Below are 27,304 nucleotides of genomic sequence, written 5' to 3' on the forward strand. Positions count from 1 at the left end.
GACTATTCTAACCTTGCTTAGTAAATATGCCACTGTTAGGCCAACTTAGGGCCCTTTTCCACTAGCTGCATTTTTACTAAAAACACAAAACTTATGGGTTTGCTAATTCTTAAAGAGAATCTGAAGCGAAAATAAATCTCGCTGATTCTCTTATATATAACAGGGGCATGTTTGCCCCTGCTATACCGCCGCTGAACGGGGGTCCCTTACCCTCCAAATCCCCTCCGTGCAGTGCGGGATCACATCCTGGTGAGGCAGGGCTAACGGCTATAGCCCTGCCTCTCAGCGTGTCTGTCAGCGCTGATCGCCGCCTCTCCTCGCCCCTCTCTGTCTGCCTTCACTGAGAGGGGTGGGGAGAGCCGGAGATCCGCCGCCTGATAGACGCACCGAGAGGCAGAGCTACAGCCATTAGCTCTGCCTCCAGCAGCAGCAAAATCCACGACCAAGTTGGTAGTGGATTTTGCAGGGGGGGTTTGGGGGGTAAGGGACCCCCGTTCAGCGGCGTTATAGCGACATTTTAGCAGGGGCAAATATGCCCCTGCTATATATGAGAATCAGCGAGATTTATCATCGCTTCAGATTTTCTTTAAGTGCAACTTGTTTAAAATAACAATCGTGGGTGGCCTTTTCCACTGCTGCAGTCCCATTTAATAAAAAAAAATGCTAACGCATGACTGTGCGATTGTGATGCGATTTGCGTTTCAATGTAAAGTATAGGAACGCATAGAAATGCGTTTTGCTTTTTGATTTAACCACTAGTATCTTTTTTAAAAAATCGAGACAACTCTTGCCAATCAGAAAAACAAATGCAAACGCATAAAAAACACACACAAAATGCATGTCAAAAAGGTGGAAAAGGGCCCTAAATCATGTTTTGGTACACTTGGCCTCTGACTACGGTCAGAGGTGTTTCTAGGGAAAACCGTGCCTAATACAAACACTGAAATCTGTTTCCAGGGAAAGGAGCGTGGCGCACTCTCCAAATATTTAGTCTTGGTTGAATTGGTTGTGTCCAAGTAGAGGTAAAGCATGAGCTGTAATTATGGAGTATGACAATAGGTCAGCTCATACATAACCCCCAAATAGCAGGAAGCTTGTCCCGAAAATAGATGTAACCAGGCAGCAGAATGTCCCCCAGATAAAAAGTAGTCTGTATGGAGAACACTAGTGATTCTACAGAGCAGGGCTCCCAGTAAGTGGTTCCCATGGCACGTGCCATACCTGCACCCCTGTAGATACGCCTCTGACTATGGTGCTAGTGCTGAGATCTCTTCAGTACATTAAAATGTGAGACTCTTTTCTTAGCTAAAAAATGTTCTATTCATTATCCGTACTACACATACAATTCATTATATCGTAGGGTTTTTTTTTTCGCTTCAGGTTTGTTTCAACACAATTTACATGTAGCAACAGGCTGCTGGAATATAGCCTGGCCATATTAAATGCTTTGTAGTTTTATTTCTACTACTGGAGATGCACATTAATTTATTACTTAACGAAAACCTGATTTATTTCTCTCCTTTAAATATTGCTGTCTAAATAGACTGCAGCAGCCTCCATTATTTCATCTTTATCAACACTTGCCACTAATGATCCACCCTGCTTCTGCAGCTTCTCATCCTCTGCTGATTTTGTTACACACTGCTAAATAGCAGCCAACAAATATTCGCTTACCTGAGATTTTTATTAAGCTGCTCTTATAGGATGTTGGCGTGAAGGATTCACGGTTTCCATATTACAGATGCTGCTGAATTTACATAAGAAGAGTTGGATGGAAGGATTAACGCTTCAGGACTACAGTGAGCACTGTAAACTAAACGAGTCAGTGGTGAAGGAGATGCTGGAGCTGGCTAAGAATTACAACAAGGTAAGTGTAGTGCAGCAGATTTCTCCTATGTACCTCTATAGTGCAGCACAGTCTTACCATCAATTTTGTGTAGTGCATGTTGTGCAATTAGCAAGTACACTGTTAACTCATTTCAGAACAAAGCCTCTGGTCCCTTTTAAGGACCAGAAGATTTTTCTTTTCACTACCCAATCACTGTAATCGGCTCGCAGTGATCAGGAGGTCAGGAGTCAATGAAAACCGGAAGCACTATTGCGTCACATGTTCGGGAGCTGTCGGCGTTAGCTACGCCACATCAGGCTTAGGCAGCCACAAGTGTGGCCCAGTTTTAATTATAAGTGGTCTCGAACTGGTTAAAGGACATAGCAATGCTCGCGTTGTCTATCGTACTCCACCTTATCAGCATGATAATAAAATAAAGGGTTCCTTAGTGCTGAAAATATCCGCAAATTGATGCGTGTGCGGAAACTGACGGAAGACGCCTGGCCACAATAGGTGCTGTATGCCTGTGCACAACTCCCCACACACATATGGTGTTGATTTGCGAATATTTCTAGAACTCAGGTATCCTTTAGCGTGTGTTCCCTGTGCACAGCAATTTTCCCAGTGTTTCATGCATTTGCCCCATTGTATCATGGAGTGAGTTTAACCACTTTGCATCCAGACCTTGTTTCCCCCCTATGGATCAGAGCAGTTTTGACAGTTTAGCTATGTCCCTATCCAATCAACAATAACTTTATCCCTACTTATGAAGCCTAAATTATATATATTGTTTATTTCAAGACAAACTAGACTTTCATTGTATGACAGTTTTTCCCTCTAACAATTTTGTTTTCTATGCAAATATTTTAATTGTAAACATAGGGAAAATATAGGAAAATAAAAACACATTTTTTTTCCTCAGTGTTCCCAATTCCAGTTTAATAATAAAAAGCATCACTGTAGATTTATCACAATTATTATGGATTATGTTCCTGTCACAATTTATGTTGAGGATATTTGGTTCTAAAATAATGCTGCAGTATGTATTTTTCACTATGAACTGAGAAAATAAAAATATTTTTAATGATAAAAATCAATCTTATTGGCTCAGGGAACATAAATTCCCTTTCACCAATTAGTGCTGCAGCAGATAGTGCCAGAGGTGTGCACAGGAGCAGGCCCAATCGTGCACAGCTGTGCTTCAGCTACCAGACGTAGATACTGTAGTGCTGGATAAAGTGGTCAAATGTATGGTACTTTCAGTAGCTTTTTCTCTCTCTCTCTCTCTCTCTCTCTCTCTCTCTCTCTCTCTTTCTCTTCTCTCTTCTCTCTTCTCTCTTCTCTCTTCTCTCTTCTCTCTCTCTCTCTCTCTCTCTCTCTCTCTCTCTCTCTCTCTCTCTCTCTCTCTCTCTCTCTCTCTCTCTCTATATATATATATATATCTATATCTATATCTATATATATATATATATATATATATAATTTAATACTGTGAAACATTGTCCTTCCATTTCAGCTTACCTCTAGCTATGACATTTTAAACAGGATCTGTAACGTCAAAAGGTCTCCTGGGGGGTACTCACCTCGGGTGGGGGAAGCCTCCGGATCCTAATGAGGCTTCCCACGCCGTCCTCCGTCCCTCAGGGGTCTCGCTGCAGCCCTCCGTACAGCAGCGACGTAAATATTTACCTTCCCGGCTCCTGCGCAGGCGCTCTGGTGGCTGTCGGCTCCGAAGTAGGCGGAAATACCCGATCGCCGTCAGGTCTGCTCTACTGCGCCGGCGCAAGTCTCCGGCGCCTGCGCAGTAGAGCGGACCCGACGGAGATCGTGTATTTCCGACTATTTCCGAGCCGAAAGCAGCCACAGCGCCCCCGCTAGAGCCTGCAAAGGTGAATATTGATTTGACAGTCGGGTCTGTCGCCGGCTGTTCGGAGGGCTGCAGCGAGACCTCCGTGAGACAGAGGACGGCGTGGGAAGCCTCATTAGGATCCGGAGGCTTCCCCCACTCGAGGCGAGTACCCCCCAGGGGATGTTTCAGATGTTACAGAGTCTCTTTAAACCTGACAGCTCAAATTGCACTTTTTTATAATCTTAGTAGCAGTTTCAAGTGCTGTTGCCGTGAGACTGAGCAGAAATGCCTGCTTTGCTGCAGAAGTCATTGGTTGCACACAATAAAAGCCATTGTTACTCATTGCAATATCTGGATTAACTATTGACCGACCTCAAGCTCTAACACTCCTATCAGAGTGTGTAAAAACAGCGCTGGAGATTTTGGCTTAACCATATGAACGTAATAGGAATTATGGCTATAGCGGTGCTCAGTGAGTAATTTGAGCGCCGTCAAAAGGCAGAGCACAAAATACTTTAGCAATAGCTGGAAGCCGAATTACATCTTTCTTCACTATCCATGATGACCTGGAGGGGGAATAGTATTAAACGACGCTGGGACTTGTGCAGGAGCAGGGTGAGCCATTTTTGGGCTTTACCCTGTGCCCAAATCTGCCGGCGGGTTAATTGCATGTATGTTCCTATTTCTCTAGTAAAAATTGTGGGGAATCAGGGTAAAGCTATCCATTAAGTCCCTCTTTTCTGTAGGATGGTTAAGGCCAGGCCTTCTGCCTCTACGGCAACTCAAAAACATGGCTGTAATAGTGGAAGTTCGTCCTCTGCCTTGATGATGTTGTGACAGGCTGCCATGTGCCACTATGCCCCATCATCCCATTATGGATGTACAATACAATACCATTTGTAAAGCGCCTTTCTCCTATAGGACTCAAAGCACATGTAACGAAATAGAGTCAGTGGTAGCACTTCATTTTAAAGAAAGCCTCAGAATCAGAATCATATTTATTTCGCCAAGTACAACGGGGTTGTACCTGGAATTATTTTTGGCACAACAGGGTCGGAGATGGTACAAACACATGCGTGCAATCCAACACATACAATCAGGTACAGTAGTACAGTAAGCACATACCCATACACATATATATATATATATATATATATACATATATATATATATATATATATATATATATATATATACATATATATACACATATACACACATACATATACATATATATACATATATATATATATATATATATATATATATATATATATATATATATATATATATATATATATATATATATATATATATATATATATATATATATGCATACATGCATACATGCATACATGCATACATGCATACATGCATACATACATACATGCATACATACATGCATACATTCATGCATACACACACACACACACAGCCCCTAATCTAGTGAAGGACGAAGTGGGGAAGTCTGGAGTGCTGTGTGAGGGGAGCAGCCTGCCGTCTACCGGTGGCGCTCGCTCAGCTCCGCAGCAGTCCCAGATCCCCGCAGTGTGTCCTGGAAGAGAGTGTATATAGAGAGAGAGAGAGAGAGAGAGAAGGGATAGAGAGAAGGGAAACCTGTAGCTTTGGGGATTAAAAATGTAGATACACACCTCTACATCCTCCTGCAGACCACCGGTGGACGCCAGGAGCCCCTGGAAGCTCGCAACTGCATTCTGTATGTGAAAGAGCCGCTGCAAAGTAGCAAGGGGCCTCGGCTTGGCGGAAAAAGCCAAGCCTATTCAGCTCTCTGCTAATTGCAGGCGCGAGTCACCTGCACAGTGTGGCTGAACTCTGTCGGCAAGCCCTTGTTGAGCTTCTGGTGGTCCCAGCGCTGGAACTGCGAGGTGGAGGGGGGTGGGGGACATCTGGATTATACAGAGGCTTCCCTCTACTGAGTTAAATATCCCATTTGGGCACTTTTGTTTCCCCCTTTTCCCCCCTAGGGTTTCCTACAAACTGATTTTCACGGCAGGAGAACCTGCCACAGGATCACCGCATGTACCTGCACTTCATATAACCCTACAGCAGAGTTCACCGACAGGGTCATACGCATAGGCCTGGCACTGTTCAGCTACGTACTCCCTGTTGGACATGAAGTACTTTACCGGGATTCCCGTTGGTCTGTGCATGGGTCCCGCAATGCACACCGCTACGTCGTTTACTTGAATGGAGTCCCCATAGACTTGCATTACTGCATAATCCGTGGGGTAGGCATGGGTGATGCAGTAACGCACAGATGACTATGCAGCAGGTAAGCAGTAATTTAACTACCTCTATCGCAGCTCATCCCATTTAGTATGAAAGTCTCCTTAGACTCTCATTGACGTAGTGTCCGTTTGTGGTGAAAAAAAAAAAAGCTTCTAGTGTAAAAGGGCCCTCAAGGGGACTCTGAGGGTCAAAAGTATTACATCTTTGTTGAACCAACTAACAGCAGTATCCTGATAAATGAATGCACAGACATAAACAGTGCGCTGTATGATGCACAACATTACACCTGTTACATTGTATGTTTATTTCCACTTTTTAGCTGTAGCGTGACTACTTTGCATTGAGTTTATTAGCATTTCTTAGCACTTCAGTGGTTAAAAGCTTAGTGTTTTCTGTCTCCAGTTAGCTTGTTACTGAATCCCATTTACATACATCAGTGAAACCTGTATATGCTGCAGTGTGATTAGTAATGGCGCCTGTAGTTTGTGTTGTCTGTATTTCTGTACTGTGTGTCTTATGGCAGTGTAGGGAAGGAGGGGCTGTCGAGCAATTACTGCCGCCTAATGTTCCCTTACAGTGACTTTGGGGTTCAGAATTGGTCACTGAGTATATGTGGAGCGGTTGGTTGCTACCACTTTGTCATGCGGGTTAAAGCTGCAAACATAAAAATACAACATTGAATGCCTTTCAACCATTTCTTTCTTTAATTCACAAACTCTATTATGTATATAGGAAGTATAACTATCTGAATCTGTCTTTAGATTTGTCCCCTGTACAGTATTGCTCAAACTGAGGGAGGGGCAAACCACTACTGCCAACCTTAAATCTCGTACACATGCCTGACTAAAGTCGGCCGAGATGGCCAAATGTGACCGCCTCAGCCGATAGTCAGGCATGTGTATGGCAGCCCCCAACGAGCGACGGCCGGAAGGCAAGTGATCCGCCCAGCGGACCAACTTGGCCGAGCGGCAGCCAACTTCTTGGAAGATGCTTCTCTGCTGACTGCCTTGTGACGTCACGCACGTGCCACTCTGTCCTTTTTATGTGGCATGGAGGCAGCGGTAAATGCTGGAGCAAGAATTTAAGGGCCTGAACCCACTAACACAACTGTGTCCGCTTATCAGCGTCTGTAACACTGTGTTGCTACAAAGCGGACCCAACTGCGTTAGTGGGCTCAGGCCCTAAATGACAACTGAAGTGAGAGGGATATGGAGGCCGATATATTTATTTCCTTTTAAACAATGTAAAATGTCTGGCTGTTCTACTGATCCACTGCCTCTGTTACTTTGTCATAGACCCTGAACAAGCATGCAGATGTTTGACTTAAAGTGTACCTGAGGTCAGGACACGAGGCATATTTATACTTACTTGGGTCTTCTTCTAGCCCCATGTGGTGCGATCACTCCTTCACTGTCCTCGTCGGCCGCTCGGTTGTCCTGGAATCAGCCCCAGTAATCTGGCCAGTCATGGACTTCTTCGCATTCACGTCTCGACCGTATACCCACCGCCCCTGGGAGTGTTCTGCGTCTGTGGAGTACTACTGCGCAGGTGCAGAACTCTCCCTGGGGCGGAGCATGCGGCCAGGCTGTGCATGCGTAGAGGAGTGTGACCGGCCAAATTACAGAGGCTGATTCGAGGATGACGGTGCTGGTGCAATCGCACCTCATGGTGCTAAAGTTGGCCCTAGGTAAGTATAAATATGCCCAAATAGCTGATCTCCGATTCACTTGAATCATACACCTGAATCAAGCAGGCAACAAATCCAGTCAAACACTACTGATGCATGAAAGGTTAGCAGGACTGCCAGGCAACTGGTATTGTTTAAATGGAAATAAACACGGCAGCCTTCATATCCCTTTCACTTCAGTTGTCCTTTATATAAAAAATAAAAAATCTGAAAACAGTTTTACCTTGCATTTTCCGTTGTGTACCCTTTTATGGAGCAGTAATAACTGCATTCATGCTGAACACATTTACATAAAGACCCTCTGGGTTAGAGACCTTGCTATACGAGCCACACGTATGTCATATGCATTTTGTACAGTAGTTTTGCATGTATAACACATTGTCCTCATTCTGTAATTTTAATGATGTTACTTAGACAACAGAGTGTGTACTTCACCGGTTCCTGTCACCAGAGAAGCCCAGGAAATGCTGTACACTATTGCCGCAGTGACAAGTGCTCAGTAGTTTAGTGCAGTATAATGAGTAGTATGCCGGGTAGTGAGGCTGAGGCTACCAGCTATAAATAGATCACATGGACCACTAGGTGGTCTCTGTATTGTACACACTTAGCATTTACCTATGGCTGGCTGACTAGGCTACATCTTCTAGTATTTTGCATAGTGATTACTTAGCTTTGCTTCTGATTTTGGTAAACCTTGCCTACTTATGCTGCAGCCCCGACAGTAGTAATGTGCTGAGACATTTGCAGGCTACAGTAAAAGGATTTCGGAGATGATCTGATCATCCCAACCAATCTGAATACAGTAAATTGAACTATCTTGTGCTCATCCTCTGCCCTTTATAATTATTCCCTGACCTGCAATGAGTACGAGGATCATGTGTTCTGATTTTACTGATTACATGGGTGGAAGTAAAAAAAACCCTTCCAGTCAACTGGAAGGATACGTAAGGATATGAGGTACTTTTCTCTTTAAAGTGTACCAGAGTTGATAAAAGATACGTTTTATACATACCTGGGGCTTCCTCCAGCCCCATAAGCTCGGATCGCTCCCACGCCGCCATCGTCAACCTTTTGCAGCTCCAGTACTGGGTCCCGTAACTTCAACCAGTCTGCGCAAGAGAAGTGCACCCTCTACGTCTTTCTCCGGCGGCTGCCAAAGAGATGCGTAGACTGCGCACTTCTCTTACGTCAGACTGGCCACGAGTGGCTGAATTTAAGGTGGTACCGGAGCTGCAGAAGGATGAGGACAGCAGCGTGGGAGCGATCCAAACTTTTGGGGCTGGAGAGAGCACCAGGTATGTATAAAACTTTTATCTTTTATCAGCTCTGGTTTCCTTTAACCTTTTATTGGGTAAATAAAACACCATCACCTGTTTTGTTTGTTTAACCATTGAAGTCATGCAATAGACAGTATTGGGAATATTTGAGTCTGCTGTTACTATTGCTAATGCTTGTACTAGTAGATAACTGGGGAGGAGATTTACATGCTATAAAACACATAGTTCTCTACATGTTTCGCCTCCTATGGAGGCTTCTTCAGTAGTAAAGGGCATATAATACAATGTAAATACATCTTGTTTTTGTGAATGCACCCCAGTGCACTAGCGCATTGGATGGAGCACTAGATCATTTTCACACCTGACGAAGCCTCCGTAGGAGGCAAAACATGTAGGGAAATGTGTGTTTTTATAGCATGTAAATAGTTGCTATTGAAATGAATTGAGGGAGAAGAGTCCGGTATAGATATGGCGCCTAGACTGCCTTACTTTTTGAGACACAACCACAGTTCTAATGAATGTAGCAATTGGTAATCTTAATAATCTATCTCTCTTTTAAATTAAAACAATAAAGGTTAGGTCTTATTGAATTTTGAACCTCCAACCTCAACATTCCGTAATTAAGCAAATGTGTTGCATTTTTCGACTCCGATATTGTTCTGTTCAATAAGCTTTATATGTCATGCATAAATGTTTTGCTTCTGTATATAAATTTGAGAGTACCGTAATTCTCCTTGATTTATCTTAATTTCATGGTGATGTTTTTATTTTGGCCACATAGGCTGTGGAAGAAGAAGATAAGATGACACCTGAGCAGCTCGCTATAAAGAATGTTGGGAAGCAGGTAAGGGATGATAATGATCATTTTTACTTTCAAATCGCATTTATTGGATCTTAAAGGATACATGAGGCAAAACAAATGACTGTAGATTAATTTACCTGGGGATTCCTCCAGCCCCCAAAGGTCTCTGTGTCTCTCAATGCAATTTTGCTTTCAGTCACTCTTCTGGGGTGCCCTCCATAGCAACGCAGAAAGTAACAGGAGGTATATGGAGGCTGCCATATTTATTTCCTTTAAAGCTATACCAGTTGCCTGGTTGTCTTGCGGATGTTCTGCCTCTTATACGTTTAGCCATAGACCGTGAACAAGCATGCAGCAGATCAGGTGTTCCTGACATTATTGTCAGATCTGACTGAATAACACCAGAAACAAGCATGCAGCTAATCCAGACACTACTGCAGCCAAATAGATCAGCAGGGCTGCCAGGCAACTGGTATTGTTTAAAAGGAAATCCATATGACAGTCTCAGTATCCCTCTCTTCAGTTGTCCTTTAAGGTTAATCTAAAGACATTTTCAACTTTAGTTCAACACGTGCTGGAAGTGTATGCGTGCCGGCGTGCGTTTCTCTCTGTGTGTATGTTTATGGCCCCAACTGAAAGCAATGATCAACCCCCACAAAAGAAAAATAGCGGTTTGTAGCCAGGATGAAAAAGACAAGATCTGCACACCTGCAGAGCCTCTGCAAAATGTCAGCAGTTTATTCAGCATCCAGCATGTGACGTACAAAGCAAGAGCTCTACCATACCAGTCCGTACCAACTATGCAATTTTTCCAACAACTAGCTGAGGTTTTTTTTCGAGCGATGAGTGAGCGTTCTTGTGACATTTGGTGACACATCGGTAATGACCGTCACGGCGGCTCAGGTCTTTAAGATCCCTGACGACTCCTGTGCAAAGTACCACAGTTGCTTGAACTCTCCTTTGCGCCTATCGTGTGCCGTCGCATGTTCCCTCCCACAGGAACGCTCGTCGTCGGGGACATCGCTGTGATCCATCATCCGTTATTGTTAGGTGAGTATTTAGCTTAACAACTTTCATGGAATCCCACGAGAAAGTACCAGAGGAAGCTTTTCTGTCCATATCACCAAGTAAAAAATGAATACATTGCTGGAGGAGTTATGTAGGGATCATTTCATTGTCACAGAGGTTTAAGGCAGTAAACTAAAACCTACAAAATCCAGACTCCTCACCTCAAGCTAGGACATTTAAAGGGGAACTGAAGTAAGAGGTATGCAGAGGCTGCCATATTTATTTCCTTTTAATCAATACCAGTTGCCTGGCAGCCCTGCTGTTCTATTTCTCTGCAGTAGTATCTAAATAACACCAGAAACAAGCCTGCAGGTAGTCTTGTCAGATCTGACTTTAAAGTCTGAAACACCTGATCTGCTGCATGCTTGTTCAGGGACTATGGCTAATAGTATTAGAGGATCAGCAAGGCTGCCAGGCAACTGGTATTACTTAAAAGGAAATAAACCTGTCACCCTCTATATACCTCTCTCTTCGGTTCCACTTTAAACACTTGCAGATGTAATAGGGAGGTGCTGGAAGGGGTGTGGCAAGCATAACCGCAAAGTCAAAATGAACTTCCGTACACTCATGCAAATCCTCATGCGAATCCATTCACAAAAAGGTTTGAGGCAGCCTGGATTGCAGCACGCATTCTTCTGCTTTGCTCAGTTACAAATGTTAGTTTTAGCAGTATGTTTACGTTTCTATGCTGATGATCTGTATACAATCTGCGCTCTGACGTCCATTAATAAGTCATTTCTTTTCTCCTCCTTGTAGGATCCCAAGCGGCACTTGGAGGAACACGTAGATGTTCTCATGACGTCGAATATCGTCCAGTGTTTAGCTGCCATGTTGGACACCGTTGTATTTAAATAGTGGATGGATTGCGTGTGTGTGTGCGCTGTAGGTTTTGTAACCGGCTATGTATGGGAGCAGCAGACCATATTCTGTGCTGTTTTATTCTTTCACAGTCCTCTGAACTGCAATAAGCTTCTTTTCATTGATCTCATTTTTATTACTGAACCGTTACAATAAATATATTACAGGAAAATGCCGTCTATCATGGAAGAAGCTGTTTTTGTTTTTTGGGGTTTTTATTTTGCTGAAATGCATATTTAGTGCTGTCATTTTTGCATGTTTATAAGGTTCTGTGTGTACTTCTAGCAATCAACCTTAACCCTACTCTGTGTGAGGGTGGGGTAAATGGTTGCTATAGGCAACACTGTTTCCTGCCAGTTACTTGTATATGCATTATCTGTGTGGGATGAAGAAGATATTACAACTTGCAAGTAGATTGAGCAGTTGGACGTCATGCCAAGAGGGGATAGCCAGGGTGGGTTTATTTGGCTATCTCCTTTGGGCTGACACCCCATGCCAAATTCCTGAAATGTACAAAATCCCTGACATATTTTTAACAATGACCTCACACAGGTTCTTTCCAGGTGCCCAGTGTTTTGTGAAGGCACGGTGCCTCGAATTGACCTCACTCACACTGGTGAATGAGGACCTTCTATGGTGTCTTCTGGTAGGGTGCTGTGGTGCATGGTCACCAACCCTCCCATTTTTCACTATTAAAGGGGTGGAGGGGGTTTCTTGTCAGTGTAAGTGACTCCTCTACTCTTCAATTGGATCCTGTGTAGAGGGTCCAAGGATATTTGCAAAGTACGGAGTTATAGAAGGTGGTTGGCCCAGGCTGCCAGTGAACCTCCCTCCATTTGGTCCTTGTTGGAAGGGAATAAAGTGGCAGCATTCTCACATCCCTGAGGACACGTAGGTGGTGGGAGGAACAGTGCCACTTACGTGTTGGGTTAGTATGAGGGTGGTCTGTTCTGCAAAGTTGGGAGGTACAAGGAATCAATGTAAGGAATTTAAAAACCTTCCTTTCTGAATCCGCTAGTTTTTGAAATTTCACACCAGATGGTGGCAATGGTAAATAGTGTTATAAATAGTGTGATAGTGTTATCGCTGGCAAAAGCTTTCTTATAGTTCGCTTCAGTGCTCCCAAGTAATCCGCTGCATCCCCGCCGCTGAACGAGGGCTGCAGAGCCCCCAAATCGCCCGGGGGGCAATCCGCTGGCATTTCCTGGAAGGGGCAGAGCTTTCAGCTTCAGCTCTGCCCCTCCTGACGTCAATCGCCGCACGGATCGCCGCCTCTCCCCGCCCCTCTCTGTGAAGGAAGAGTGAGAGGGGCGGGCAGAGGCGGCGATGCGCAGCGATTGTGAAATTCCTTATGCGGCCTAGCCTCATCCTGACTTTTCCTCCTGCGGCCCCCAGGTACATTGAGTTTGAGACCCCTGATTTAGACCTTAAAGATGACAGCTGAAGAATATAACCAATTATACATTTGATCTTTTTTTTTAATATAGGCAGGTCGAATCTGAAATATACTGTTGAATGAGGCTCAAATGAGTATTTGTAGTAAACTGATCATCCCTCTTTAAACTAGTGAAATCTTACGTTCCTAGGAAAACTGTTGTTCTTGTTTAGCTTCATCAGTGTTGGGCATCAGCAAATAAGACACTCAAAGCTCAAACAGCTAAAGCTACATACACACGCTCAACAAGTGCACAACATGCAAAAGACCACCCACACCACGAACCAAACGACTTGACGTACCGCACGACCTGTATGTCCACACGTCCGGACAGATAAACGACCAGCTAATTTACATACTGTGCACAATAGCGGAATGATGGACTATACACTGAAAACAAGTACAAGTCGTTTAACAGTTGTTCAAATGACTTGTACACACGGACCATCTGCGCAATATTAGACGACCTTAGGCCAACATAGATCCGACAGTTGGATCAGGCGCAACGGCTGTTATCAGTCGCTCATCAAGTTGTCTGCACGCGTACACCCGCTTGATTGTCGTCCAAGAGTCTAAAGGTGGCTACACAGGATACAATAAAATGATCCGATTTTACAGTAATTTGATAAAAATATCGGATTTCCTGAAAAATCGAAATAGCTTTTTTTTTTTTTTTTTTTTTTTTTTTTATGAAGAAATCTGATCAGATTTCCTGTTTTTATTGAATAAGTCTATCCGGAGTGCTGGATTTTTCTGATCAATTTTTATGAAAATTGAATGGTGTGTGGTAGATTGTCAATTTCCTTTTATATACTTCCAAACAATTTTCTCAGTTTCCAATACTTTTTATCATAATTGTGGAAGAATTTAACATATGTGTGTGGTACATTGGTCAAATTTTTCAAATGTTACAATCTGTCAGAAAAATTGATTGCTATTCTTGAATTGAACAGATATTTTGAAAATTGTATGATGTGTGGCCACCTTAAAACGGACTTAAGTCGGACAATAATCAGGCAGTTTTGTTGACTGTGTGTACGGGTTTTTAGGGGTTTTCAGGAATACTTGGATGGTTATTTCAGTTGAGGAGAGCACCAGTTACTATCCCTGAGCTCAGGCATGATATAGACGGCCTCCCTGGGGGCTTCCAGCCGGACGATGAACTGAGGTTTGGACAGATCATGAAATTGCAAGGCAGGGAGCTATCCTAGGCAGGTAATATTTTCTTATCTAACGTAAGCATTTCCAGTGTGGGTTTTCACATTACCACAATAGCCCGTTTCAGGCTACTGAATATAATACGGCTTTTAAAAGAGAGAATGAAAGTCTCTGTAGGCATATTTTTATAACACCGCCATCTCACTCTCGCACTTATTTTGGTGGGGCAAGCAGAAACTGGTTAAAAAAAAAATCTTACAAATATGTTGTTTTTAATTTTACCAGAGGTGGCAGTTAAATAATGTTAATGAGATGCCAATAGGTCCAGCTTGCTTGCATGCAGCCAGTCCTAACCACTAATATTAACAGATACTCTTGCATCCAGCTTCCCCGGAGGGAGACGTGGCCAAACTGCTATTCAGTCCCCTCCCATTGGGGTGAGTGCAGGGGGATATTTTTTCCACTTTTTATTCTTGCCTTACTAGAGTAGTGGGAGAGGGAGAGAGCCAAAATGTGGATCAGAGATGATTGTCAAAAGGGAAATGTAGATGTTCTGGTAGGCAGCAGTATTCTCAGGATTGTTGTTGGTGAACCTAAAGAAGAAAATAAGTAGCCATTTTGTTAACTCATTTTTACGGACAGAGCAATCTGGTCAATGGCAAAGTGACGTATCTGAACCTCTGCACATTTCTGGAGACTTTTATCCCACAGTTGTAGTGGATAGAGCGTAACTGTCCACTGCAACTGAGGTTGACAGAAAAGCAAGTGTCAAAAATTCATGAAGACTCTAAACTATATTTTCTGACAACTGGTAATTATCTGCCTAAGGAATTCCCTGTACCCAATTTAATGAAAAAATGTTATGCAGCTGGAACTTGCCCCAATAAAAATTGACAGGATGTTATTCTGATTGGTCTAATTTGAAGCTGCATAAACTTTTCAAGAAATTTGAATGCAAGGAGAAATTATTTGCATCTCAGTGACCATCCCTACTTATAGGTTGTGTCTGAATAAAGAACAAGCCGTCTTTACCCCGAATCAACCAATCGGCTTCTTCCTGCCCTGCAGTGAGAAATGATTAACAGCCAACCAGCTTGTCCCTTTACTGTTCCAGAGACACGGCCCATTCTTCTGTAGACGCGTCCTACATGGACCCCACTGCATCTTTTCTGGCAGTGGCAGGGTTAAGGCCTGTTCCGTTGCACTAACTGCAGCTGTAAACTGGGCTACAGGTGATTCAAAGACATCCAATAACACAGCCCGCTGCTTTCAATGGGGGACATCTGGCATCAAGCGACCTGGGAACAGCACACTAACACCTTGGAATCTCTGTTGTCCAATTACTTTCCTTCCCATATATCGGGAGCTGAAGACAGCAGAGATGTCTGAGAGTAACAGGAGGGCACATTTATCCTGTCCATTTCATGGCTGCTGACAACAACAACAAAAAGTAATAGTAATCTTGCAAGTTTATTTTGTCTTGCTACATAATAAAAGAATACATTTACACTTTTTCTGACTTTTGTTTTTTATTCTTGCAATTAGATACAGGGGTGATGGCGCGTGACACACATGTAAATAGCACGGCAGCTTACAGATGCCAAAACCAAATCTTATATGCTCACGTGTGTTTAAATTGCCTGAATCTGAAATAATCTGCTGGGCCACTCGCTTTGTTTGAATTATTCAAGTTGTTTGAAATACCCGATTCTACTGTAACACGATTTAGACTGTTATGAGAGCAGACGTAAGGAAATTGTTCCGAAGTAGAGATGGCCAGTGAGATGCAAACAGTTCTGGTTTGCATGAAAATTTCTTTCAAATTGTATGCAACATGGTATTGGACCAATCCATAATCAACATTGCATCTGATTGGCAAAATCCTATGCTGCATGAAATTTGCTTTCAAGCTGCATTTATTTGCATCTCATTGATCATCTCGGTTTTTAACCACTTTACCCCCGCCCGTACGGATTTCTCTGTCCCTTTTTCCATCCTTTAACCCCCAGGGACGGAGAAATCCGTACTTTGCGCACTCCCGCCGCTGCTCCCGCTCGTAAACACGCTGCCCGCCGCTAGTAAACACGCCGTCGCCCGGAGATCAATGAACGGGAAAATCCATTCCCGTTCGTTGATCTAAGCCCCACAATGATCCGCTGCTCTCCTATGGACAGCGCGATCATTATTAGAAAAAACAAACACTCACAGCCTCCTTGTACTTCCTGCGAGCTTCCGGAAGGACGCTCGCAGGTCGCAATAAACAAAAAGTTACTGTTGCCATCTTGTGGCCAAACAGTAAAACTACACCATTAGCATTTTTTACATAGAAATAAATTAGTTTTACACTAAAAATTAACTCATTACCTCCCACACTCCCCCCTTTTTTTTTTTTTGTAATTAAAAAAAAAATTAAAAAATTTACAATTAAAAAAAATACATAAATAGTTACCTTAGGGACTGAACTTTTTAAATATTTACGTCAAGAGGGTATAACACTGTTACTTTATAAACTATGGGCTTGTAATTAGGGATGGACACAAAACTGAAAAAAATGCACCTTTATTTCCAAATAAAATATTGGCGCCAAACATTGTGATAGGGACATAATTTAAACTGTTTTATAACCGGGACAAAAGGGCACATAAATTTCATGGGTTTTAATTACAGTAGCATGCATTATTTAAAAACTATAATGGCCGGAAACTGAAAAATAATTAATTTTTTTCCCACATTTTTCCTATTTTCCCATTAAAACACATTTAGAATAAAATAATTCTTGGCATAATGTCCCACCTAAAGAAAGCCTAATTGGTGGCGGAAAAAACAAGATATAGTTCATTTCATTGTGATAAGTTATGATAAAGTTATAGACGAATGAATGGATGGAGCGCTGAAAGGTGAAAATTGCTCTGGTGGTCAGGGGGTAAAACCCCTCAGTGGTGAAGTGGTCAAGGTATTGTCTCTTGTAAGCTCTGTAGTATATGAAAAGATTAGCGATCTGGACAGACTGACAGACACTCATCCACCTTCACACTTGCACACGCCCACCTTCACACTTGCACTTGCCCACCTTCACACGTGCACACGCCCACCTTCACATGTGCACACGCCCACCTTCACACGTGCACACGCCCACCTTCACACATGCACACACACCTTCACACTTTCTGAAAGGATTGTGTAAAGAGCTGTTGCGTCTTGGTTACTAATAAAGTTTTTAACTAATATTCTACAACACCTGGGTTATTTAAAAGGTCTTTGTTCAGTTATCTCCACAACCTTGGTCCAAAGTGGGTAAACATTGAGCAGGACCAGGGGATGTGTGTGGATTTCACCAGTGTCTTGGAAAGGTAACCAGACCAAGGGAGGTCTTTTTCAAAGAATTTTGAGAATCACTCTGGCCACTTTTTACTTGAAATGTAAAGTTAACATACTGTTATGTGAAAAATACTATTGTTTGTTTTCCCTTGTTGATTAAATACTCTCTCGATCTAGTTCTTGGGTAAAATTTCACTGGAAGTTTCAAAAAGACTGTGTGAGTCTTAAGTGGTAAAATTGGCCAATCAAAATTGGATGTGTATACACACTTCCAATTACGATTGGCCAATCACTGATCAATTTTACCAATTCCATGTAGTATGAGTGCTTACCTACACAATTTGCTCATAGTATTCAATATCTGTTGACTCATACTACATGGAGGTGGTAAAATTGGTCAGTGATTAGCCAATCATAATTGGAAGTGTGTACACACATCCAATTTTTATTGGCCAATTTTACCACTTCCATGTAGTATGAGAGCTTATCTACACAATCTATTTAAAGTATTCCAAATCTGTTGGATCTCTTGCTACATGGGAGTGGAAAGATTGTCCAATCAAAATTGGATGTGTGTACCAGGCTTCAGTGGTTCCACTCATAAACCTACATCTTCACACTCTGTTTTGATTATTCCAGTTAGTGCTCTATGGGAAATTAAAGCCATTAAGCTGGAGAGCATGGTTGACATTTAAAGTATGGTATACAGTATGGTTTAATAGAAGTTGTTCCATTATGTCCCTGGAAATCTCAACAGTTGCTATGGAAAAATATGCATTGACTCTACCAAGTTCAACATACTTAAAAAGAAATACATGTCTTCTAATCCAGTACAGTAAATTGTGGATTGGCAATTGCTGGGGTCAATAGAGATGGTATTAGGCCTGGAACCCACTAGCAGTCTTTTCTACGCGCTAGTGATTTGGAAAGCTTTGGCTAATGTAAGGCTATGGGGATTTTTAAAAATCACATCCCTCAAGTGGGATCACGCCCATAGCATTACATTAGCAAGAGCTTCTCAAATCTCCAGCACTTAGAATAGCGTTGCTAGTGGGTTCCAGGCCCTTATGGCGATTTGGTCATTCATTTTGAAAGATCAAAATTATCTAATGGGTGCAAGTTTAGTGGTTTATGGTCTCAGTATGAAGCCATTGTGCCTCACCCAATGGAATTGATGTGTAGTCTTGTTCCAATTTTACCCATAATTCCCCAGTTTGTATTTTTGCTTGCGTCAATCTATTATTCTGGTCAGGTGTGCAGCTGTGTGAAAATAAAGGCAGTCTGAGAGCTTCGCCCACCTTAGTAATTGGATAGAAACATGGTAGTATTTTTAATTGTAGCTGCCTCTAAGGCTGCGTTCACAGTGATTGTTGCGTTGCATTCCCCGACAATAGGAATGCAACAGATTGAGAAAGCAGTGTCGCATACAGTTCATGAAAAGTATACTTCACTGTAACCATTACTGCGCATGCAGTGCATTACCAAGCCGCACTTTATTGTACCGCAATGCACCCGCTGCACTGTGAAGGTCGCATAAGTGGTTCATGGTGGTGCGGCAAGTCGCGTTACAGAGGGGCCATTATCCCGCAATGCACCCTTTAGCGTAGCCTAAGGACCATATACAGTTTAACAATACTGATCTGATGGGGTGAAGAAAATGTGAACAGGTTCTAATTGAAAGTGTTTTTAACAAGTATAGTAGACAAGGAATAACATTCATTTTAATTGTATTACACCTGCCAAGCCACCAAAGTGAAGTTTTCTTCCATATACTGAAATATTTCTGGAGTTTCGCTAATCAAGGAGGAAAATTTAATATATCAGCTGCAACAAGAGTATTCAAACATTTTACAGTAGCAACATTGGTTTAGTTCAATTTAAAGTTTCTTTTCAAAGCTCCAGGTGTTATATTTTACGAAATGTATTAATTTTTTTTTCCTTAAACTTTGAGCACTCTACAGAAAATTGAAATAAAAAGTTGAGAAGTCTTAATGGGTTTGGAAATATGATCATCTGTATTAAACAACTTTTATAGGATTCAGATTTGAAGTAGATATGATCAATGAATTATTTCCAAGTTCATGCAGATTTATGTAATTTTTTTATGCAAATATATGCAGCTTTAAATAGACCAATCAAGTCCCATCCAGGTTTAAATTGATTGGTCCATTTTCAAGCTGCATAGATTTGCATACAAATTTACATAATTCTGGCCCAGCCACACTATAATTGCTTTTCTGAGCACTTTGTAATTGATTAGTGGTTTTTAAAAATTTCTAAGGAACATGAATGGCAGAAATTTTTAAATAGCGCTCAGAAAGCGCTAATCCATCACAAAGCGCTCAGAAAAGTGCTTGTAGTGTGGAAATATTTGCATCTCATTGATCATCCTTAATTTGGCGGGAATACCAGAAATATTAACCCTAGTTTCCTATGTTAGAAAAACAAAAAATATTGGTTCATTCCAGGGTCAAGGTAAATATCAAGGGTGATAATGGACATCACGTTTGGTTAATTCACGAAAGTCCACTCAGCTTTTGTGATGTTCTAAGGGGGGATGATTTGACCTAAAAACTTGAATATCTCGAAAACTATAAAAGATAGAATGATGAATTTTGCAGCACAATTGAGCACAAACACAGCACTACCCAACCATACCCGTTTCATGGCCGTAGGCTGTTGCATAGGGACTCAGTGATGTTTTTGTCTGGGGAAAAAAAATATGTGCAATTAAGCAGCACAAATTTTATTTTTACAGCACAAATGGGCACAAACATAGCACTAACCAAACATGATGGAATTTTTATTTGTGCTGATTGCAAGGGGGGGGGGGGGGGGGGTGCAGCCTCCTGGAGCTGGTGTTGTGTTATAAGGTACAAATAATAGAACTAAAACCATAATTTGCAATGTGATATAATGCAGACAAAGTCGCAACTGACCAATGTGCACCTTCATTGACACCTTGAGCATGTCAACATGTGCGATTTCTAGCACCGCCATTGAATGTTCTGCTTTGTAACAATGTAACCCATTGCATTGCAGCACGGCTGCTGAGGTGTACACCGTTAATAGACTTTGAATTGCACCTCATTATTATAATGCAGCGTGTTAGTATAAAGCAGGGGTGTCAAACTCAAATACAAACTGGGCCGAAATTGAACACTGGGACCAAGTCACAGGCCAACCTCAATGACCTCAATTCACTAAGCTTTATCAAACACTTTATCGAACATTTGATAATTTACCTCATGGGTAAAATCTCATTTTGAATTCACTAAGGTGTTATAGGTTTATTGAACGTTTTATCGATAAAACATTTGATAAATCTATAACGCCTTAGCGAATTCAAAATGAGATTTTACTCATGAGGTAAATTATCCAACGTTCGATAAAGTGTTCGATAAAGCTTAGTGAATTGAGGCCAATGTCTAGTGGCCACCTCCCTCCCTTATAAAGTTCTGTGGTGTTTAAAGAGAGTCTGAAGCGAGAATAGATCTCGCTTCAGACCTCATAGCTAGCAGGGGCATGCGTGCCCCTGCTAAAACGCCGCTATAGCGCGGCTTAACGGGGGTCCCTGTCCCCCCAAACCCCCTCCGTGCAGCGGGGGAGCGCTTCCTGGTTGGGGCAGGGCTAACCGCCGCAGCCCTGCCCCATGCGCGTCTGTCAGACGCGTATCTCCGCCTCTCCCCCGCCCCTCTCAGTCTTCCTTCACTGAGAGGGGAGGGGGAGAGGCGGCGATGCGCGTCTGATAGACGCGCTGGGAGGCAGGGCTGCAGCAGTTAGCCCTGCCTCCAGAAAGAGGGGAAAAGCGACCAAGTCTGCGACCAAGGTTTGCGGGGGGTGGGTTGGGGGTGAAGGGACCCCCGTTAAGCCATGGGATAGCGGCGTTTTAGCAGGGGCACACGTGCCCCTGCTATATATAAGACCTGAAGCGAGATTTAGTCTCGCTTCAGTGTCTCTTTAATGGCCCTCTTCCCTCCTTATACGGTTTCCTGGTGTCAAGTGGTGGAAAACACTTGAGGGCCAAATCTGACTGCTCTTGACATTGGTATAAAGTAACCTTGAATTTAAATTTTTCAAAGCCATGTGGAGCAGATTTATAGTGCAAATGATGAACTCTGCACTCTGATATGGACATGCAGAAGGGGTTGGTGCACGAAGCTGCAGTCATATTGCTGTGTGCAGAGGGCGCACAATAGTACCGTTACTGCAGCCAGCTGTAAAAGTTGTGCTTTTAGTGCAACGTTATCGTAGCAACTAGGGATGGTCAGTGAGATGCAAATTGTGAGGGGCAGGATGAAAATGACAAAGAATGAAATTGGGGTTAGGGTAAGATGGGTTAACAATGCTTTGGTGGTAGAGTGTGTATAGTAAAGAATAGAATGGTGATAGGGTAAGGACAGTAAAGAATACATGAGGGGGCAGGGTGAATAGTGAAAAACGTAGATGGAAATCGAGTAGGGATGGTAAAGTATGTATAGCTGTACTCATCCTTTAAAACCCAATTCCACAATTTTTAATCTGCTCCTTGACCCTCCATACCAAATCCCAAGCATCCCTGTGCTGCCCCCACATTGCCATTCCTACCAATACATTACAACTTTGTAATTACACCACTGTCATGTTAGATACTGAGGGAGAGTCATAGCTTTAGCAGCCCCCCCATCCATTCAGTGAGGAAGGGTGGTAGCCAGTAGTGCAAACATGCCACGCCCCCTTCCATCCCAGATGCCAGCACTGAATGCTTGGCTGCTATGAAGATGCACCTGTCCAACTCAAAAAGGCAATGGGTAGGGACGCTCAATGAGATGCAAATAATGTTAAGTTGATGCAGGATTATGCAAACGTTTGCAGCTTGAAATGAACAAATCAAATTTTACCTCAGCAGGATTTAATTGGTTCATTTTAAAACTGCATAAATTTGCATAGTGATGCATCCTCTCGAAATTATTTGCATCCTTTTGACCATCCCTACCAATGGGGACCTGAGGAGAAGCCCTGCCATGATAAAAGCAATGGAACTTCGAGTTTTCTAATGAGGAGTAAAGCATGGGGAGAGGATTTACAAAAAAAAAAACCTCCAGATATAAGTTTTAAAGTGAATGTTAAGCTAAAAAATAAAAAGCAACAAATAACTAGATACTCAGCTATGGAGAGGGAAGGCTCTGGGTCCTCACTGTCCCCACGATCCTAGGACTCCCCCGGTAGCAGTATTCGACCGATTGGTCACCACAGGAGGCTTTGGAAGTCTTCAATAACATTTCTATAGCGCTTTTCTCCCATAGGACTCAAAACGCTTAGGCTCTCTCAGATTCAGTAATTGGTAACAGGATGAAGTATTAACCCAACAAAAATTATATTTCTGCAAATGCAAAACTGAACAGGTGGGTTTTCAGTCTGGATTTAAACACATCCAGAGATGAAGCTGTCCCGATCTGCTGAGGTAAGGAGTTCCATAATATGGGAGCCGCATGACAGAAGGCTCTGGGACCAAAGATTTTCAAGTGGACTCTGGGTAGGACTAGATTATTAGAACCTGTGTATCTGAGATTGCGGGGATTGCTACGCAGCTGTAACATTTCTTTCATGTATCCAGGGCCCAGGTTACGTAGTGATTTAAATGCCAGTAGGCCGATCTTGAATAGGATCCTCCACTTTATAGGTAGCCAGTGAAGGGAGTGCAGGACTGATTTTATGTGGCAGTGACGAGGTTGGTTAGTTAACAGTCTGGCCGCAGTATTCTGTATCAGCTGTAGGCGGTACAAGTCCTTTTTTTGGGGGGAAGACCAGTGTAGAGCGCAAAACTCTATCGGTTTTTAAAAAAACATTAGCCCATGTAGGCCAATGGCAGTGTTCTCACTGCCATGTTTGCGGTTAGCGTTAACCGCAAACACGTGGCATGCAGCGGTTTCCCAGCGATTTGCGATTAGCGATCACGATTAGCATGCATAGCACCGCTAATCGCGATTCCTCCCAAAATCACTCCCGCAAAACGCTAGTGGTAATCGCCGGCGGTTTTAGGTGTGAATGGGGCTTAAAGAAGACATGAACTGCGGGTTGGCAGATCTGGGGGGGGGGGGGATGAGGTGTTTGAGTTTTGTGATTTTCTTCAGATGAAAATAGAATGATTTTACCACAGCAGAGATGTGAGTTCTGAAGCTTAGTACTCCTTACTGCGCATGGTTGAGCACCCTTTATCACGCACTCACGCATGCACATTACAGAACCGCCCCTCTTCGGGAGCACTCGGGCTCCCGAAGACTTCTGACTCCTCCCGCATCACGAGATTCAAATCATGGTGACATCGCTGGAACGTGGGGGCCGTGGGGCTCTATAGGACCCAAAGCCTTCCCTCTCAATAGGGGAGTATCTGGTCTTGTTTTTTTTAGCTTAAAGAGAACCCAAGGTGGGTTTTAAGAATGCTATTAGGACACAGAGGCTGGTTCTGCATACCATCACTAGCCTCTGTGTCTGTACTGTGGCCCCCCTGCGCTCTGCTGTCCCCCAGGAAAAAAACACTGTGCATGCACCTTGTCGCTAGCAGACTATTTACCTTTGTGCTGCCTGTCACCACCGCTCCCCCGCCTCCTCGATAGCGCCGCTCCCCGCCTGCGTCCCTTACCTCCAATCAGCTTACGGAGGCGGGGAGCGGCGGTGACAGGCAGCATTAAAGTAAATAGCCTGCTGGTGACAAGGTGCATGTTGCTAGCACGGCGGTGTGTTTGTAGGGGACAGCAGAGTGCAGGGAAGGGGGGGGCACAGTACAGACACAGAGGCTGGTGATAGTATGCAGAACCAGCCTCTGTGTCCTAATAGCATTCTTAAAACCCACCTCGGGAGCTTTAACTTGAAGTAAAAGTGATTTCCCTACTATCTCTGCATCCGTGTGATCTCCATACTGACAGCTTTGATAATTAGTAGCTGCATGATATGCTAATAGTAAAAGGAGGAGGGGGAAGCTATGCCAATACAAAATCCAAATTGTTAAATGGGGTGCCATGCTTTCCCAATCTCTTGCAATATATCATTAGTCGCTTAATAATGATGCCAAATCCTTCCAGTGTTGGGATACATGACCTTTGCACAGAACTTTGATAGTTTTTTTTCCTCTATTAACCTTGCATAGGCGCTTACTAGTAGTACAACACAGATCTTTCTACTTGATCTCCTTGACTTCTCTCAAAATGATATATATAGAATTTTGAAGGACGAGGACATGTAATTATATTTCAGCTGAATCAGTTAATTACCTGTCAAGCATTTTATTTCCTCTGGTTGACATGAAAACGCATTACAGGCATTTCACAATTGTTGTTCTAGGTTGTTTATTCATATTTTAACTAGTTGCTTTGATTAGTTACTGTGACTAGCTGCTAGAGATATTCAGTCGCCCTTAGGGCATGGCCCAAAGTGTGACTTCAAACCTTGTCCTGTATGTTTATTTGTGTCATTTGTTAGATTTGTCATAAATATGTACTTACCAAAACTCCACTATCAGCCTTGTTAATTGGTGTTTAAAGGGAACCTGAAATGAGAGAAATATGGAGGCTATTTATTTCCTTTTAAAATGGACCAGAGCTCAGAACATCCTGCTCTAAAAGATAAGCAACAGCATAATCACCTTTAAAGGGACTCTGAGCACCTCTCATGGGTATGCCTTTAAGACAGGCCACTTCCACCAAAGTCGTGCAATGACCCCTCTGGAGGCGCCTCTTGCAATGGCCATGCGTGTCACTTCCTCTTCCTGCTTCATTCAGTGATGCACTTCTCTAAGGGCTCGTTTCCACTATTGCATTGCGAAATTGCTGCGGCAAAATTCGCATGCGTGTGCATGCAAATTTTCGTGCAAATTTTCATGAAAATTCGCATGGATGTCAATGTATGCAAATTTAACCATGGCAATGCCGGTGTGCTTTTCCATTGATTTCATGCGAATTCGCATGAAAATTCACATACCAAAACAGCATGCGAATTTCCTATTAAATACATTAGCGGCGATTCGCATGCATTCCACTCGCAGGTGAATTCTGCGGCTCTTTTGTGCGTTTTTTCACCGCTGAAAAAGACGCACCTGAACAACGCTACAGTGGAAACAGGCCCATCCACTTGCATTACATGTGCGAATCCGCATGCGTTGGACGCATGCGAATTCGCGATAGTGGAAACGAGCCCTGACAGAGAAGACAGGGGTGACCCGGAAGTTGTAACATAGCCAAGATGGCAGCCGCGATTTTTAAATTGAAATTGAACGAAAGCTATTTGGTGTAGAACGGCTATTCATCAAACGAAAGAGGAGATCACAAGATACAGAAAGGTATGCATCTTTAAAGAGAACCCGAGGTGGGTTTGAAGAATATTATCTGCATACAGAGGCTGGATCTGCCTATACAGCCCAGCCTCTGTTGCTATCCCAAACCCCCCTAAGGTCCCCCTGCACTCTGCAATCCCTCATAAATCACAGCCACGCTGCTGACAAACAGCTTGTCAGAGCTGGCTGTGTTTATCTCTATAGTGTCAGTCTGCTGCTCTCCCCGCCTCCTGCAGAACTCCAGTCCCCGCCTGCATCCCTTTCCTCCCTGCTGATTGGAGGGAAGGGATGGGGGCAGGGACCGGAGCTATGCAGGAGGCGGGGGAGCAGCTGAGACTGACACTACAGATGTAAACACAGCCTCACAGCACGGCTGTGATTTATGAGGGATTGCAGAGTGCAGGGGGACCTTAGTGGGGTTTGGGATAGCAACAGAGGCTGAGCTGTATAGGCAGATCCAGCCTCTGTATGCAGATAACATTCTTTAAACACACCTCGGGTTCTCTTTAAGCACTTTATAGCAACAAAAAGATCCTAGAGGCGCGCACCTTCCGTCCTCAGATTTATTGCAAATCTCGTGACAACATGGCCAAATGCCTAAATCTTGTTATATCACAGTGGCAAAACAGCATATCAGAAGTGCATAGTAAATCTTACATACAGTATCTTCAAAGTAGTGGGTCATCCCCTTATATCGTATATAGTGGATCTCCCAGGTCTGAGCAGCAACCATTAAGGGTAGTTCACATGCCAGAGGGATATCCCACACTTTTTCTATATCTTGACTTATTGGATCTTTAAGCACTTTGCAGTACTGGTTGGAGTCTTAAAGGGGAACTGAAGTAAGAGGTATACTGAGGCTGCCATATTTATTTCCTTTTAATCAATACCAGTTGCCTGGCAGCCCTGCTGGTTTTTGCTAGAAACGCTCTATTTCTTATCTGTACTACACATATAATTCATTATATCATGAGTTTATTTTCGCTTCAGTGTCACTTTAAAGAAAAACATTTCTTTGTTACAGCTGGTACCAATCATGCAATAAATCTGCAGGGTGCACACTTCCTGCTTTCATGGAAGCAGACATATTGTTAACATCCTGTGTTTACAAATGCGCTCTCTGCCATGGCAATCAGCTAACAGCTGAGAGATGGAATTACAACTTGTGATTACTTACTGATGAGGGGGAATTAAACAGGCAAAACTCTCTAAATACATGCAGGGTGCATTTATCTCTGTTTGCCTTCTGTCATGTACAAGAGTTCAAGTCCACTTTAAAGAATGCACATTGCCTGGCTGTCCTGTGCATCCCCTGCATCTAACACGTTTAGTCATAGGCCTTGACCAAGCATGCAGATCAGATGTTTGACAAAATCTGACTAGATTAGCTGCATGCTAGTTTCAGGTGTGTGATTCAGACAATACTGCAGCCAAAGATGATTATTATTATTATTGATTTATAAAGT

At 43.0% G+C, this 27,304-nt stretch overlaps 1 protein-coding gene and 1 long non-coding RNA gene across 3 annotated transcripts in view; one reads left to right on the forward strand and one right to left on the reverse strand.

Annotated features, from left to right (window-relative positions):
- Window positions 1-11,791, forward strand: part of PSMD14 (proteasome 26S subunit, non-ATPase 14) — a 171,539-nt gene extending 159,748 nt beyond the window's left edge. For both annotated transcript variants that reach the window (XM_068245663.1, XM_068245664.1), the window contains 3 exons: window positions 1,742-1,867; window positions 9,673-9,735; window positions 11,518-11,791. In XM_068245663.1, the coding sequence (XP_068101764.1) occupies window positions 1,742-1,867; window positions 9,673-9,735; window positions 11,518-11,616 (288 nt within the window). In that variant the 3' untranslated portion in view covers window positions 11,617-11,791. The remainder of the gene's footprint in view (window positions 1-1,741; window positions 1,868-9,672; window positions 9,736-11,517) is intronic.
- Window positions 1-27,304, reverse strand: part of LOC137525019 (uncharacterized) — a 42,908-nt gene that overhangs the window by 10,825 nt on the left and 4,779 nt on the right. The window contains exon 2 of the long non-coding RNA XR_011022843.1: window positions 25,012-25,055. This is a non-coding gene — a long non-coding RNA (uncharacterized lncRNA). The remainder of the gene's footprint in view (window positions 1-25,011; window positions 25,056-27,304) is intronic.

This window comes from Hyperolius riggenbachi, chromosome 7 (genome assembly GCF_040937935.1).
Source record: "Hyperolius riggenbachi isolate aHypRig1 chromosome 7, aHypRig1.pri, whole genome shotgun sequence".
NCBI lineage: Eukaryota > Metazoa > Chordata > Amphibia > Anura > Hyperoliidae > Hyperolius > Hyperolius riggenbachi.